The sequence below is a fragment of the Ceratotherium simum genome, chromosome 34 (genome assembly GCF_057802395.1).
Source record: "Ceratotherium simum simum isolate JZ-2026a chromosome 34, ASM5780239v1, whole genome shotgun sequence".
Taxonomy (NCBI): Eukaryota; Metazoa; Chordata; class Mammalia; order Perissodactyla; family Rhinocerotidae; genus Ceratotherium; species Ceratotherium simum.
In genome coordinates, this window is record NC_141933.1 from 5,819,602 (window position 1) to 5,836,185 (window position 16,584).

Sequence of the window (16,584 nt, forward strand, 5' to 3'; positions counted from 1 at the left end):
TGTTGTATTTTTGTTACCGTTTCTGTGGCATGTCTTCCCAACCTATCTTCTTGTTCCTAGTCATATTATTTGGCTCATTGGTAACTGGCTTTTTTCTAGGTGGTTTCTCACAGTTTTTGGGTCATCTGTGACAATGACCTATTTTCATTTATTGTGACTGTCACTAAAAAATAATTGATGGTTTACTTCCTTCCACTAGGGACTATTGAGCAACAGAGGCTACAGATAATACAAGCGGTGAGGGATTTCCAGGTCGTAGGCTGGGTTCTAGCCAAGCTGGCCTGCCTGCCTTCTTTAGGAGGGCGGGGGTAAACTTCGAATTGAGTTACGCAACTTAGAACAGTGGTTCCTCTGTTTGCTCTTGCTGTGGCTGAGCTTTCCAAGAGTATGTGACAGGAAGGAAAACCAGGCTTTTCGCTGGTGACATGCCTGTCCTGTTGCTTGGTAGCCGGAAGCCTGTGTTGGCTATGACTGGGCGATTCCGGTAAGTTGGGAAGAAAGGTGGCAGGGCGATTCCGGTAAGTTGGGGAGAAAGGTGAAGATTACTTGGATCCTTCTGTCTCCACACCTTCCGTCTGCTTTGCGACTTACTTTGGGCAAAACCAGAGCCTTGGGTTCCCTTGGCTTTCTGTTATTCTTTAACTGTGGTGGACAACTAATTTGCCTTTGGGGAAATAAGTCTTTACTCTTGCGGAGGTTCCCAGATACTCTTGATTACTTATCTTTCAAATAAGCTATTTGAAAAAATTCTTAAATATGACTTTTATTTACATCTGGGAAAGATTGTTTCCATAGAAGCACATTCAAGTTTTTTAATGAAGAAAAAATCATTACATAGGAAAAAAGTAATTTTTCCTTTTTTTTGTTGTTGAGGAAAATTCACCCTGAGCTAACATCTGTGCCAGTCTTCCTCTATTTTATATGTGGGTTGCCACCACAGCATGGCTGACAAGTGGTCTGCGCCTGGAATCTGAACCCACGAACTGGGGCTGCCAAAGCAGAGCATGCTGAACTTAACCACTACGCCACGGGGCCAGCACCGTTTCACATACCATACAGTTCACCCATTTGAAGGGTATGATTCAGTGGTTTTTAGTGTATCCACAGGTAGGTGCAACCATCACCACAATCAATTTAGAACATTTTCATCGTCTCCAAAGGAAATCCTGTCCCTTTTATTTATTTTTTGATTGAATAAATTTAATGTGCAACATTAAGTTTAAGGTGTACAACATGTTATTCTGGTACATTTATAGATTATAATATGATTGCTGATGTTGCTGTATTTATCACATTACATAATTATAGTACAATGTTATTGTCTGTGTTCCTTATACTGTGCTTTAGATCTCTGTGGCTTAAACCCTGTCCCTTTAGCCCAGGATCCCCAGGACCCCTCTACTGCTCTAGCCCTAGGCACCCACTCATCTAATTTCTGTCTCTATAGATTTCCTTGTTCTGGATATTTCATGTGAATGGAATCATATAATGTGTGGTCTTCTGTGACTGGCTTCTTTCATTTAGCATAATGTTTTTAAGGTTCATCACACTGTAGCATGGGTTAGTACATCATTTCTTTTTTTAAAAAATTGTGATAAAAAATACACAGCATAAAATTTACCATTTAACATTTTTTTGTGTGTGTGAGGAAGATCAGCCCTGAGCTAACATCCGATGCCAATCCTCCTCTTTTTTGCTAGGAAGGCTGGCCCTGGGCTAACGTCCATGCCCATCTTCCTCCACTTTATATGGGACGCCGCCACAGCATGGCTCAACAAGCGGTGTGTCGGTGCGCGCCCGGGATCCGAACCGGTGAACCGCGGGCTGCCGAAGCGGAGTGCGCACACTTAACTTCTGTGCCACTGGGCTGGCCCCCATTTTAACCATTTTTAAGTGTACAGCTCAGTGGCATTAAGTATGCTCACGTTGTTGTGCAACCATCAGCAGCAACCATCTCAAGAACGTTTTCATCTTGCAAACTGAACCTCTGTGCCCATTAGACACTGACTCCTCATTCTCCCTAGTAACCTCTGTTCCTTGAAATTCTTCAGCTCAATCAGAATCTGTTTGGTTATTTTGTATGTGTTTCCTGGAATGCGGTATATCCTCTTGATGTACAGCCCTCTGACACCTCGATTTTAGCCCCATAAGACCCATTTCAGGCATTTAAATTCCAGAACTGTAAGAGAATAGATTTGTATTGTTTTAAGCCACTAAGTTTGTGGTCATATGTTACAGCAGCATGGGAAGCAGAGACATTTGTCTTATGCAAGTTTGCACAGACTAGTCCTGAGATAAGGCTCTGTGGTTGACCGTGGGCCACCCACAGCACCTACTATGCATTTAACCTGGCACATGGTGCTCTCCTGCTTTGTCTCTTGTCTCTCACGGCATCAGAGTTAAAAGCAAGGACTCTAGAGCCATACACCAGCATTTGAATTGTGGCTCAGCCACTTCCTTACTCTGTGCCTCAGTTTCCTCATCTATAAAGTAGCGGCAGTACCAGCATCCACCCTGTAGGATTGTTGGGAGGATGAGATGAGCTAATCCTTGTCGAATACTTAGAACATTCTAGCAGAAGGGCTCTGAGCTCTTACAATGACTAAGTGAAGTACTATGCCTTTACAGAGGAGAGAATTTGAGGGTCAGAGAGGTTTAGTGATGTGCCCAAGATTACACAGCTAGTAAGTGGCAGAACTGGGATTTGATCCCTGGCTCCCTGTCTCTGAAGCCTGTGGTCTTTCTCTTAGCATGATGCCTTCCCCCAGGAGGATGAGACTGTCCCTTAGGAGCTTACAGACTAATTAGGGAGCCAAGACTAACCCATCAAATCTATTAGAGGACAATGTCAGTCAGTTATCAAACTTAACAGGGAGGAGTTTGGAGAAGGGAGACTCCGGGACAAAAGTGCCGCTGGTTATTGTCATTTTCAGAAAATCTATTGAGCGTCCACTGTTAGGGGCCACTGGGCCTTGAGAGTGGAAGTTAGGCATTACCTCTGCCTTCAGGGAGCTAGCCGGGAAGATGGTGGAAGCTTCTTGAGGAGGTTGGCTTTGAACTTAGTCTTAAATGGTAGGTAATTTTTAGATGGCAAAGAAGAGTAAGGAGGAGTTTCCAGATGGGAAGAACATGAGTAAGTGGATGTGGTGATAAGCTGTATCAGTTAGTACCAGGTTTAGCTGCTTATAACAGAAAATCCCAGAGTAATAGTGGTTTAAACAGCACAGAAACTTATTTCCCTCGTGTTAAAGAAGTCGAGAAGTATGGCAGCGCCACAGGCTTGCTGGGGATGCAGGCTCCTTTGAGCTAACCGCTCTGCCATTCCTAGGACGTGGCCCTTATTCTCGCGATCTGAGAAGCTGCTAAAGCTCTGGCCATAGTGCCAGTCAGGACCCTGGCAAGAAAATGGAAACAACACGAGGTATTTCCCGTAGAGAATTTAGTGTAGGGAATTGGGTGAGCAGGTGCTTGAGAACTGAAGAAGCGAAAGGGACCACTGAAGTGATTAAAAGAAGGACTGCAGGAAGCAGCCCCACGCCTGGGGCTGGGGCAGCAAAGGGAAGATTGGGGTTATGGGAACCTGGAAGCCCAGGGGAGGAGCCCCAGAGCTGGGACCCCGACCTCCAAGGAGACGGCACTGCTGGGCTGTTGCTGGCATCTCAGAACTTGAGGAGTGCCCCTGTGGAGCTGGGCCAGACCTCTGAGCTGGTGCCCCTGAGGGTGCCATGAGGCTGGTTCTGGGGTTCCCCAGAGAAGTGGGGACTGGAACAGCTGCCATCGCTGGGCTGACGGGTTGCTATTGCAGCACGCGGACAGGAGCAGCAAGCAAACACGTCTCTCTCCTCTCCTTCCAGCCCCCCTCCGCTGCCCCACTGGCAGAACCTGACCGGGAGTAACTGATGAGGGGACAGGTAACTGGCAGAGTCCCAGCCCAACATCACAGCAGGAAACTAAAGTGTGGATTTGGAGCTCCGAGACAGTAGTTGAGGGATCGACACACCGTCGTCTCCTTTTCTAGACAACAGGACAGAGGACTGGGAAGAAAGGGGCAACGCACAGCATGTCTTAAATTGGTTTCCCAAAAGTCACACAAACACTTTCTTTTACATTTTATTTGCCAGCACTTGGTCTCGTGGGCGCACCCAGCTGTAAAGGCAGCTGGTAAATACAATCTTGATGCTAGGCACACGGCTGCCTGAATACAGTCTGAGTTCTCTTCCCAAGGGCAGGGAGGAGAGTGTCTGCCCCAGGAGCAGGGCTTTCAAAATGGTTGTGCTAACGTTAGTATGGCAACATTAACTAACCTCCAGATAAAACCTTCTCCCTGTTATCTCTCCTCCCTACACAAGCTAACCGTTCCTCTTGGTCTGTGTTTCTTGGCAGTGCTTGTCAATGTTATGTTCATCATCCCTGTACCGCTGGGCGCATGAGGATGTGAATTAACTTGTCTTTTAGCCTTACTTTTGGGAGTGTAGCTTGCCTAGACCTACTGTTCATGGATGGGACAGGGAAAGAGGCTGGTGGCTCCTGTGACCAGGAGATGTCATTCTAGAAAGCTGTGGTCCGATTTGCTGGTAACTTTTTCTCCAAAAGCTGCGCATATATTGCCAGATGATATTGATGCCTCTGACAGGCAGGTGTAGACTCAGGGTTTGCTGAAGCGTACAGCTTGAGACACTATCCTGTGGTTTTGCATTCTGTCTTATGGTTTTATGTCTGCTGTCTTCATTAGAGCAGAGGTTTCTGGAGGGCAGGGACCAGAGCATATTTCAGTTTTGGGTTACCCTAGCTTCTGGCATAGTGCTTTGCTTACGTAATAGTTCCGTAAGATGTATTGACTAGGTAAGAGCAGGATTTAGGGACTCTGAAGTTGCTACCGATGAGGCACCTCTTGTCTGTCATTCCCCTTTGTACAGGCTTTTGTACTCCTTCACTGAACTCCAGTCCCTACATTAACTCACCTTCCTCTATACCTAATCATTTCCAAGCCAGGCAGGCGATTGGTCCCCACGGCTATTACTTTCCTGTTTAAATGACCCCCGTAACTTGTGTCTTGTCTTTGGTAGTCAGAGTGGAAGGTCTCTCATTTCCTCTGAAAGCTCCAATAACCAGTTAATTTTGCAAGTTTTTTGAAAAGGCTGTTAGTCGAAATCGGTTGAGAAGTTTTTACTACATTGGCATGGAGTGGGTAGGTCTTGGAACTATACTCCAAGTGCAAAGTCCTGGAGATGGTGGCTTAAGTATCGCCCCAAGATTTTAACCTGGGAATTATGGGAAAATAATGGAAATTTTGGATCACAGAAGAACTGGGCATAAAGGAATGCCTCTGGGATTTCCCCCGTTCCCAGTGCTGAAGAGAGCTGTCTTGGGTCCCTGTCACTCTCTAGGGGCAAACGCCACGTGCGGCTGCACACATGCAATTTAAAAAATCTCTCCTCCAACACTAATCTAGAAGAACAGATTGGGAATTTCCTGTTTTTAATGTGACTTGTGGAATTGGTCTGACAACTGTGAGGTTAATCATTTCTGTTGCTAGGAGTACCCTAAGAGAATAATGAAGATTTGGATGAGAACAGTGCTTGTGGGATCCTGACTTCTCATGGGTAGTTATCCAAGAAGAGTGATTTAGCTTACCTTCAAAATACAGATACTTACTGTCCTCTTGTTTCCGACAGAGGTGGCCTCAGTAATATGCTGTTCCAGTGCTCCTTACCCGACACTCTGGCCACCGTTGGTGACGAGCCTCGGAAAGTGCTCCTGCGGCTGTATGGAGCGATTTTGAAGATGGTGAGTTCGCAGGCTCCTTGGGGACGGGAGGGACCTGTTAACAGTTTTAATCCTCGTTCCTAGATTACATGCGAAGAGATTTTAAATACTTTAGTGGTGTTATTAAAGCTATTTAAATATATTGCTTTGGTTTTAATTGGGCTGCAGAACTTGGTTTTTTGTTTATATTCTAAGTGAATTCCTGTTTTTACTTATTTATTAGTAAACTAGTACAAATATTCTCAGGTTTATATTCCAGAGAAAGTATAATGTTCAAATCTTTAATAGTGCTTGATGATGCTCGGATTTTCCACACATTGAGATTTTCAGCTCAGACTTAGGTAGTAAAATTCTAATGTGGAGAAGGTATTGTTTTTATAGCATAAGCAAAAAAAAAGTTTTACAGGGTCGGCTCAGGAGACCAAGTGTGATCTCAGAGAAGCTGAATTTATTAACTACTTCCCTCCCTGTGAGATTTCTTTAAAACTGAATTTGTTAGATTTATAATCTTTCCAAATTTTTATATTACTTAAATAATTGAATCTAATTTTCAGTTAAAGTGTCTTATTTGTTAAATTGTCTTAAGCAATTATAGGATATCCCAAATGTCTGGATTTTTTTTTACTGTTTATACCATGAATTTACCATTTTACTGACCACACATACAAATGGTTGGTCAGTATATTTCTGTGGTAGAGTTGTTTTTATTTTGAGGAAGATTGGCCCTACGCTAACATCTGTTGCCAATCTTTCTCTTTTTTTGTTTTTTCTCCCCAAAGCCCCAGTACATAGTTGTGTATCGTAGTTGTAGAGTTATAGCTCTGCTCTGTGGGACGCCACCTCAGCATGGCTTGATGAGCAGTGAGTAGGTCCTCACCCAGGATCTGAACCCAGGAACCCTGGGCCGCTGAAGCAGACCTCGAGGACTTAACCGCTACGCCACCAGGCTGGCCCCTCTGTGGTAGAATTTTGATATCCACTTAAATCTTCTTTGGAGGGGCCCATTTTTATCTTCATGAAATAAAGAATAGTTTTCTGACTTAACTTTTTTAAAGACTAGTCTCTTTCAGCCTGATCTAAGAAGCAGGTCACGTCCCTGTCTATAATTTGATTATCTGTTTAGAAATAGTAAAGTTAAAATTGGCACCCTAGATGTTAATTCATTAAAAAAGTTGTCATAATGTGACTGAACCTTTTCACTGGATAATTTTTCCTTGACCCTGTCAAGCTGTGAAAGTGGTCAGGATCTGAAAGTGTTGGTGACAAGTTAGCGTGTTTGAGGTTGTGTGCACTTTGCTGAGGGAACTTGAGCCTCTTTGTCGTTAGGTGCCCACAGCCGCCTTACAGCTGACCCTGACAGCCCCTTACTAATAATACACAAGTGGAAAACGTTCTTGCCTTCACCATGCAGTTTGGTTTCTTTATTTAATAACAAAGTTGCAGTTTCAAAGCACAGTTTTTGAAATACCCAAGTAGTGTCTTTTTGGCACTTTTTTTTTTTTTTTTTTTTTAAAGATTTTATTTATTTTATTTTTTCCCCCCAAAGCCCCAGTAGATAGTTGTATGTCATAGCTGCACATCCTTCTAGTTGCTGTATGTGGGACTCGGCCTCAGGATGGACGGAGAAGTGGTGCCTCGATGCGCACCCGGGATCCGAGAAGTGGTGCCTCGATGTGCACCCGGGATCCGAACCCGGGCCACCAGCATTGCAGCGCGCGCACTTAACCACCAAGCCACAAGGCCGGCCCTTTTTGGCACTTTTAATGAGATCAGTCTTTAGCCATTTTTTCTTTGAGGTCTTTGACATTCTGTAACAATTAAGTCCCATTTCTGTTCATTTATTTTGTGTGCTTTCATTTAAGCGGTACTTTTTAAATACTTTAACCAGCTGCTGGAATTGCATGTGATACAAGACTCTTGTTTGAATCTAATGTATGAGGCTTTTGTTCCTATTTAATAACTTAAATAGGAGCGTTTTAAATGTGCACTGTGCGCTCCTCCTGGTGCTAGACTAAGCCGGGCGTCAGGCCCTGTGCTCCCTCTAGGGCGGCGGTGTGGTGATGGAGGTGAGGGAAGCGCTCTGGATCTGTGCTGTCCAGGATGCTGGTTGCCAGCCACGTGACCGTCAAACGCTTGAAATGTGGCAAGTGCGACCTAGGAATGGAATTTTAAATTTTGTTTAATTTTAATTGAAATAGTCATGTGTGGTAGCTACTGCATTGGACAGCACAGCTCTAGAATTTGCTGTTACTGGATAGGTAACTTGGTAAAAGCCAGCTACAGTACAGCCTGTGACTTAGTTATCTTTTCCTGAATAAAGATTCACTATAAGTAGTTAATATTTTGTGTTTTTTGAAACTTTAGCAGTCTAGAATTATTACCTGGGAGTACTTAAGTGCAATAGCAATGTCTGGAAATAGAATTTGTTTTAACAGAATTCTGTGTCCTGGGCCTGGCCTGGTGGTGTAGTGGTTAAGTTCACACACTCTGCTTCGGTGGCCCAGGGTTCGCAGGTTCGGATCCAGGGGCCGGACCTACTCACCGCTTATCTAGCCATGCTGCAGCAGGCGTCCCACATATAAAGTAGAGGAAGATGGGCACGGATGTTAGCTCAGGGCTAATCTTCCTCACCAAAAAAAAAGAAAAAAAAAGGAATTCTGTGTCCCTATTTATTTTTTAAAAAGAAAAAAAGACTACTGGGTAACTCAGAAAAATAAATAGCAGAATAATTAAAGCCACTTAAAATGGAGTTAACTCTTACGAAACTAATAGAATGAAGTATGTTTTACATGCAATTCTAATTTGTAGGGGGACACATGACATTTAGCTTCTTGATTATATTTTTTTTTAGGCAAGTGTTAGTTTCCATTCCTGAAACTGCATCTCCTGATGAAAGGTGGAAACTATGCTTGAAAGCACGTTGGGTAGAAAGGGAAGCGAGTGGCTTACTAGATGGGTGACGTACAGATGTCTGACAGTCTCATAGTTGGCTTGTTAGACAGGAAACTTATTTTTGTTGGGAAAAAAGCTGTTCCTTTGCTTCAGAGGTGGGAATCTATATTTTCAATATAATTACTCAGTTGGTTGAATCTTTAGTTCAACTATACTTTTTTTGTTGACGTTTGAACTTAAAACTATAAAACCTAAAATTTAAATTTAAATATCTGTAAATATTAAATCTAATGTTTAAATTTAGATATTTAAACAAATTTAAATATTTTGGCCTCAAATTTAAATATTTTTGGTTCCCAAGTTTTTCAGGGTTTAGCCAGGGGCACTTGTTGCCAGTTTGAATTTCAGACATGAATGGCCATTGTAGACTGTTGGTCACTGTGGATACTTGGACAGCGCGAGTAGGGGAACCGGATTCAGGGACCCTGCAAAATGACTGTAGTGCGAGTGAGGGGAAGGAGGGGCAGACGGTGGAGCCGTGAGATGCCGGCCAGGCAGCAGTTGCTGTGGAAGCTCAGCTTTCCCAGCGCTGTGCCAGGGATTTTACCATGCACGCAATTCCCTTTCACGTATTCTCAACTCAGTTTTGAACAATCTGTTATTTATCTTTCTGCTGGGGGCCTGGGTGCCGTCACATTGCTGGTTTATGATCGCCTCTGAGTCGGGACTGTACTGAAAGGAGAGGTGTCTGTAGGCTACAAGGAGGCTTTTGTTCCCAGCACAACAACAAAATTCCCAGATTGACAGTAACTTGTCAGGATTTACATTAATTAAGAGATGTGGCTGAGCAAATACGGAGCCCAAGTAATAACGTCACATTTCTTTCGTAAATGGATGGGTTAAAGACAGAATTAAATATAGTACAACTCAGATGTTATGCTTTCCTTCTTTTACTCTCTTTGAGAGGAAAGCACACACACATCCCCCTACACGTGCGTGCCTGTCTGCAGACAGAGCCGGTACCCCCAGCTCGGCTATATAACATATGCAGTTGTAGCGTCCTTTGAGGGGGGTTAGAATAAGCATCTTCCTTGAAAAATGTTAATTGATGACTGCACGTAATGATAGACCTATGTGTTTTCTCAGAATATTTTGCTGTTTTGCTTAATTACATGATAGACTGGTTTAGTTTAGTACGTCCCTTCTTTCCCTTTCTCCTCCTTGTTTTAAGCTTTTGAATTTTTTACCTCTATGAGACTCACATACTAAGTAGAAATATTCCTTCGATTTATAATCATTTACAAGTGATGTGGTTTATAGTAATTAGATGCTTCTCAACTGTCTCCATCTTGATGCTGTGGGATGTCTGCCTTCCTCTGTGTCCTTAGTGGCGGTGAGCTGACTGCTCTTTGGTGCAGTTCCCTGAGGATTAAGTACAGAAAGCCAAAGTTAAAGCTTCCGGTTGGGTACGGCCCACAGTTTCTGTCCCACAAACGGTTCCCCTCCAGCCCTTGTTTCTGTATGAGATGAGCCATAAGCAGCTTCCTGCATCCTGGAGGTTTTGTTGAGGATTTGTGTTAATTTTAAAGATTTTATTTATTTATTTTTTCCCCCAAAGCCCCAGTAGATTGTTGTGCGTCATAGCTGCACATCCTTCTAGTTGCTATAGGTGGGACGCGGCCTCAGCATGGCCGGAGAAGCGGTGCGTCGGTGCGCGCCCGGGATCCGAACCTGGGCTGCCAGCAGCGGAGCGCATGCACTTAACCGCTAAGCCACGGGGCCGGCCCGATTTGTGTTAATTTTAGAGGGCTTATGAAAAGCCCTGTGTTGGGACAGAATGGGTCCTTTTGAGAACATGAGCAAGATAAGACAGAACTTTGAAAAACAACTAGACAGTATTTGTAGGAAATTATCAAACATAAGGAAATACATGTCAATATAATTTAGTGTCTGTTTCACATAGGCTAGCTTTAATTTTAATGAGGAGGAGGTTCTTTTCATTAGCTGCATAGATGATGAAAACCAAAATCAACTGTAAAACTCCTGTAACTGAAGTAGGAGAGTTGAATAGATGTTTTGAGAAGTACTAGTTTAGCCTTTGCCATTGTGGAAAGAGATGTAATTGCTAGAAGAGAGCCTGAAATGGTAAAATTAGCTATAAATGTAACTTGATTTTTTTCCTTTCTGATACTGGGAAGGAACATGAGCTCTGCAGCGTCCAGTAGCAGCCTTTTCAAAGAAGCAAGTTTGGCTGATTACAAATAACCAGTTTGCTTATTTATCATGAATTGAGGAAGACACAATGTCAGTACGTATTGTTCATTCAATGTGACCTGTGCCAGTTGGCAGAAGTCTCAGAAGATCGCTTTGTCCCTTCCTCTGTCAGAACAGTGCCTCCGTGTTGATCCCTTCTGCGCATGAATGGAGAGATTTGATCTCACAGGCATGAGCGTTTATAATACACATCAAAGATCTCTTGTGTGTTGTCCTGGAAAATGTTCTTGTTTTGTTTTTTGAGTAATAGAAGGCTAATATTAGTGCTTGTTTGAGTACTAACCATAATAAAATTAAAGGCATCAAGGCACAACGCAGATATGTATTAGTAATGCAAAAGAGTACAATTTGGGACACGGTCTTTTTTGAATCCAGAAGACAAAATCTTATCTTCCCTGTTTTCTCTTAACCCCAGTTTAATTAAAAATTAAGCCACGATAAAATATGGAACAGCCCATAGATAGTTAGTATTAAGCTGTTGGCTACTGAGAAATTGACTGCTGACAAACATTTCTTTCTGGAACTAAGGTCACACTTACTGTGCAGACAGTCTGCCTGATGCTCCATCATGAAGAGCCCTGCTCTGTCCCAAGAGACTGAGAGAGAACATGTCCCTGGTAACTGAACACTGTGAATTCTGTGTTTTTTCCTCCTTGTATTAGGGTCATCATGAGTTTAAGTAGTTTTGTTTCCTCTGCTTTAAAAAAAATCCCCTGGTACTTTGAGTATGATGTAATTATGTCTATTTTCTAAGGTAGTCAAAACTTCCTTCTCGGAAGTAAAACATTTTCCCAGGATTGCGTGTTCCCATTTGGCCTAACCTAGTATTTCTTCAGTTAATACTCTCCAATGATAGTTGCCAAATTACTCTCTATAGTCCTTCCATACCTGCTTTGGTGCCTTCTTTCGATAACTAAATAAATCACAGACTACCGTGTCTAATTTTGACATATGCAAAGCGTCTTTGTCTTGCTAGTCTTAAATGTTTGGGATTTATCGCATGAAGCCATTACAGATTTCTGGTCCCTGGAACGATGGTGTGACCACAGCCCAGCCCTCTTGGGAAGGAATGTCTTTGTGGGGTGGCATGAGGGCATGGGGGGTAATGTACCACTTTAGCTGTATGTGCATGTGTTCTCTGCTGCAGGCTTGTCCATGCGATCGTGCCTGGAGCACTCTGGTTTCCAGGTGACAGACACGATTCACGGTATAGTATGAGTCCTCTGAAGTCGGAGCATTCTCTACAGCTTTAATTTCTTTTGTTTAGTTCTTGGTTTCAAGAAATGCTTTTTAAAAAGAAACTGGTAATGCTTTTGTTAAGTAGCACCAGCTACAGTTTGTGCTATGCTTAAAGAGGTACAGTGATCAAGATTTCAGAATGTTATGTATTGAATATATCACTTTTTGTTTTTTGGGGTTTTTTTTGTCCAAGGCAAATCAGATCCCTTTCTTCTGTTTCCTCAGTAGAAAATGACAAACATTTAGTAATTTTAAAAATTTATGGGCCTCAACTTGAAAATTCAATTAAAGTATTTCACTTCTTCCTTTGCTCTGCTTTCAGTGTTAGGAAAATACCATATATATATTGATATTTTGGTCAGAGTTAGAAACAAACGTTCTTCTTTGTCCTTATCAAGTAGCATCCTTTTTCATGTCTTCGCGGGTCCCCGATACCTTTGTGAAGTTCAGCAGTACTGATGGATGTGTCAGCGTACACAGGCTGGAGAAGTGAGGACACTCTTCCTGGAAGTGTGTCGCTTGCGAGTCACCCCCGGATGCTTGTGCTGACGGGACTTGCACCTTGGGAGTCTTGGGGAAGCAGGTTACCCTGGATCAGACATAAACTTTGAGAACATCCTGGAAGGAGCCTCCTTTACCTGGGCTTCCACTCACCTGTCTTTCTACTGATTTGTTTGACTAGAGCCTTTTAGAAGTTCTGGTATCTTGTTGATGTTCGTCAGGTCATTCGATTTTGCAAAGTTCAAAAAGATCAAATTGTTTTAGAATGTTCCTTGAGATAATTGAAGATACTCGAGACACTACCATAAAATGTTAAAAATCGTTTAAGTTCTTTTAATTCATATGTGCTTGGTAGATAATCACATAAGCTATACTTTAAATCATCGCATTGTGATCTCACATTTTAATGTATTCTATAGAATATTTTCAGAAAATACTATAAGAAACCATAAAAGCAATAAATACAGAATGTTTTCGTAGAAATCAGGGAGAAGGAGAGTTAGGGTCCGTGATAACATTGAAAAGGAAATGAACTTCCAGGTGTTAGTTGAAAGAGCCACATGACTACTGTACGTTCTGTGGAGTTGTGGTTCTCATTTTCCCAGCCCCAGCTCACCTGAAGGATGGAGCATAGTCTCATGATTAACAGGAGTGGTGACAGGTGCCGCCCTCTTGTTGAGAATCTTTTCTCTCCCAGAGAGTAGAGTTTGGTCAGATAACCGGGGTGGATCTTAGAAGACAGCAAAGTCACAGGCTACACAGTAAAGAAGCCTATGTCACTCCTGGCCCAAATGAGTATCACGGTTACTGAACATTCAGAATAGTGCGGCACACTCTGTTACTCTCAGGGCGAATACTGATAGTCTGGGAGTTGCTTGGGACTCAGCTCATGAGGATAATCCCAGGTTAGTGGAGAGATGGATGGCTTTCCTAGACCGAATCTTCGATGCCCTATAAGTTGTGTAGCTAACGTTTGGATTATTCTTTCTTAATCACTCATTTTATTTATCCCAAAGTGTTTTTAAAGGCCACAACCAACTTACTGTTTAATATAGAGCCTTTAAAAGAGACAGTAGCTGAATGATCCATTTAATTCTTTTTTGGTGGGGAAGAGCTGGTGGAAAGAAAATGTCCTCCATGTTTCTATAAAGCACTCTTATTTGTGTCTTTTTATTTCTGTAGCCACCATTATATTTAACATAGTGGCTACTTCTTTATTATAACATTATCTGTAATTGATGGGGATTTGATTTCTTAAACAGCATTTCCCACTTATTATGCTATTGATGACATCATTCTTTGTAGCTGATTCATCACTTTTCCCAACCCATCCCACGAGCGACTCACACAGTAGTGGATCTTATATAAGACACAATTCCATCAGGTGAATTTCCTCATCTTATAGCCCCTAAAGTTGTCTTACTACCTTTTGATTTTCATTTTCTTTTCAAAGCGTGAAATAGAACATTTTGAAAACCAGCATATTCATGGAGTTGACTGTCCTTTTAAGCATATTTGATGCATTCTGACTTCTTAGGTCTTGAAATGTCAGTGTTTATTTTAAAAACACTTTGTATTATGGAGAATTGCAGATATATGCAGAGGTAGACCAGGAGAGTGTCATGAACCCCCGTGCCCACTATCTGTCTTTCGCTCTGACTGGTCGTCTTTCATCTTCACCCTCCTCATTCTCCAGGTTATTCTAAAGTAAATTCCAGACATCATATTATTTCTTCCATGAATGTTTCTGTCTGTGTCTATATAAGATGATTTTTAAAAAACATGACCACAATAATGTTTACATCAAAAATTTTTAATAATTATGTAATACTAAATAACAAATGTTCAAATTTCAAATAAATGTAAAAAATTTTGTTTGATAACTTATGAAAGTTAATTTTTATTAATATGCAAGTTAGTTGGCAAAAAAATTGGAGTCATGTTAAATATTTGTACAATATAGTTTAATGTCTGCTTTAGATGAATATGTGCCTCTGAAGTAAAATCCCACAGATTCCAAGATATATTTTACTTCCTGTCTTCCTGGACTAGAAAGTTCTCTAACCTGTTTTTTGGCAGTGTGAGTCTCTTTCTTCTTGGCTTACCTCAGGGAGGCCTCTTCTCTCGCCTTTTTGTGACTGTCCTCTTGGTTAGAGATTTCCTGGTCTTACTCTTCTTACAGGATTGAGGGCACCCGAACATTCTGTACTGAGGAAACAGAACAGAGGGCTGAATATGGCAGAAGTCCATCTTGCCTTCATGGTGGTGCTCTCATGGGATAAGTAATGCATTTAATTGGGGGTGGAACAGAGTGGGCAGGGGGAGGAAATTATTAATGGAATCCATTCCCACTTAATGGTGCTAATATGTTAAAAAGGAATGGCCTTGGAACTAAGCCAGTCTGTAACTTGGGACAAATGACTTGCTTTTGAGAACACCATTAGACAAGGGAATGAAACTTCTGTTGGCTAAATAACCCATTAACTGTATCTCCCTAAGAAGATACAGTTAGAGTAATAACAGCATAGGAGTAACCATAGTCATTTAGAATCTTGTACAGGTCAAATCCCGTTACAACAAATTTCAGTAGGATATCCAAATTCCTTATTTGTCTTAAAGCTTTTCCTACAAAGTATCAGTATGCAACATATCAGATTATAGAACTTTTTTTGTTCTTAACTTTCCTTGGGGAGAAAAAGCACAACAAAGTTTTAATGTTTTGGGGACATTTCAGCCCCACTCAGCATTCTAATGAACACCGTAGCCAGTTTTCCCACTGCCAGGGCATGGATGTGAGTTTGCCGTGCCCAGTCGGCTCAGGCGCCCCAGGTTGTTCCCTGAGCTGGCCAGCCTTGAGTTTCACAGCGAGGGAGCGTTCATTTTTCATGCAGTCCCGAAAGTGTAGTAAGCACCAGGATTTGCTTGGTGCTTTGGGCGAAGACTAACAATAAATAAAAGATGGATTGTATTCATTAGGAACTTGTAGGCCAATGGGGAGAGGAGACAACTAAAGTGTGAGTTTAAGGTAACAGTGCAGTCAGGTGAGTATCTGGAGCTAAGGAAGGAGTGAAGCTTTCGTGGTCCCAGTTACTCCTCCCTGGGGTTTATCACATCACACATCAAGCCGTTAGCAAGGGTCTGAAAGGGTTTCTGCAGTACTTTGATTTTTGTAGCTTTCATTGTAACGGGATTTAACCTGTAACATCTTTCATCAGAGAAACGCAGATTACACCAATGAAAATATCATGTATCCCCCATTTGTACTTTCTGTACTTTGTACCAAATGTACTTAACTGTATGTTAAAGATGTTATTGAATATGTGTAAGTGCAAGCCTTTTGCAGATAGTTTATGAACATGGATATTTATTTTGTTTACCTTTGTATTGAGTAATCTAGAACACATACTGTTTATACAAGACACGCATTAAAACATCTGTGGAATGTTATTTCCATGTGTGATGGATGAGAGTGGCTGCTTTAAATCATAGGTTTGTTGAACGGTGCTAGAGTAGCTGGTGTTGCTTAACGTGGCATTTTTTTTCCTGTCCACACCTTCCACCCTTGGTACAGGTATTTTTGATAAAGCTGTGGAATGGAAAGGTATGTTTTTCATGGGATGTTCAAGAATCTTTTACCTTAAATTTTTTAAAGAGCTTCCTTTATGGGCTTCCTTCTGTGTCTGGCTTAAGCAGACTTAGTTTAATTGTGACAAATAACATATTTCTAGAGGCAGTACTTGAGTATAAAACTGTGACGTGACCCTTAAGTTTCTAACTTGCTTTTCCCCATCCCCTGGGTAAAGATAGTAGGAAGGTTTTTAAAGCACTTGGGGTGGGGGGCTGCTTTTAAAAGATATGATCTGTGCCATGAAGAAAGAATGTAGCCAAAGAGTTGCTTATGGTAGTTAATGA

General features: G+C 41.9%; 1 protein-coding gene across 8 annotated transcripts in view; it reads left to right on the forward strand.

Annotated features, from left to right (window-relative positions):
• CHKA (choline kinase alpha) overlaps window positions 1-16,584 on the forward strand; it is a 54,050-nt gene that overhangs the window by 12,038 nt on the left and 25,428 nt on the right. For 6 of the 8 annotated variants that reach the window (XR_015549700.1, XM_087422535.1, XM_087422537.1 and 3 more), the window contains exon 2: window positions 5,676-5,787. Coding sequence is in view for 6 of the 8 variants with exons in the window: in XM_087422535.1 (XP_087278661.1) it covers window positions 5,692-5,787 (96 nt within the window). In the remaining 2 variants the exon portion in view is untranslated. Of the gene's footprint in view, window positions 1-5,675; window positions 5,788-12,119; window positions 12,140-16,243; window positions 16,274-16,584 lie in introns of those variants that run through there. The other 2 variants (XM_087422541.1, XM_087422540.1) reach the window with 2 other exon arrangements.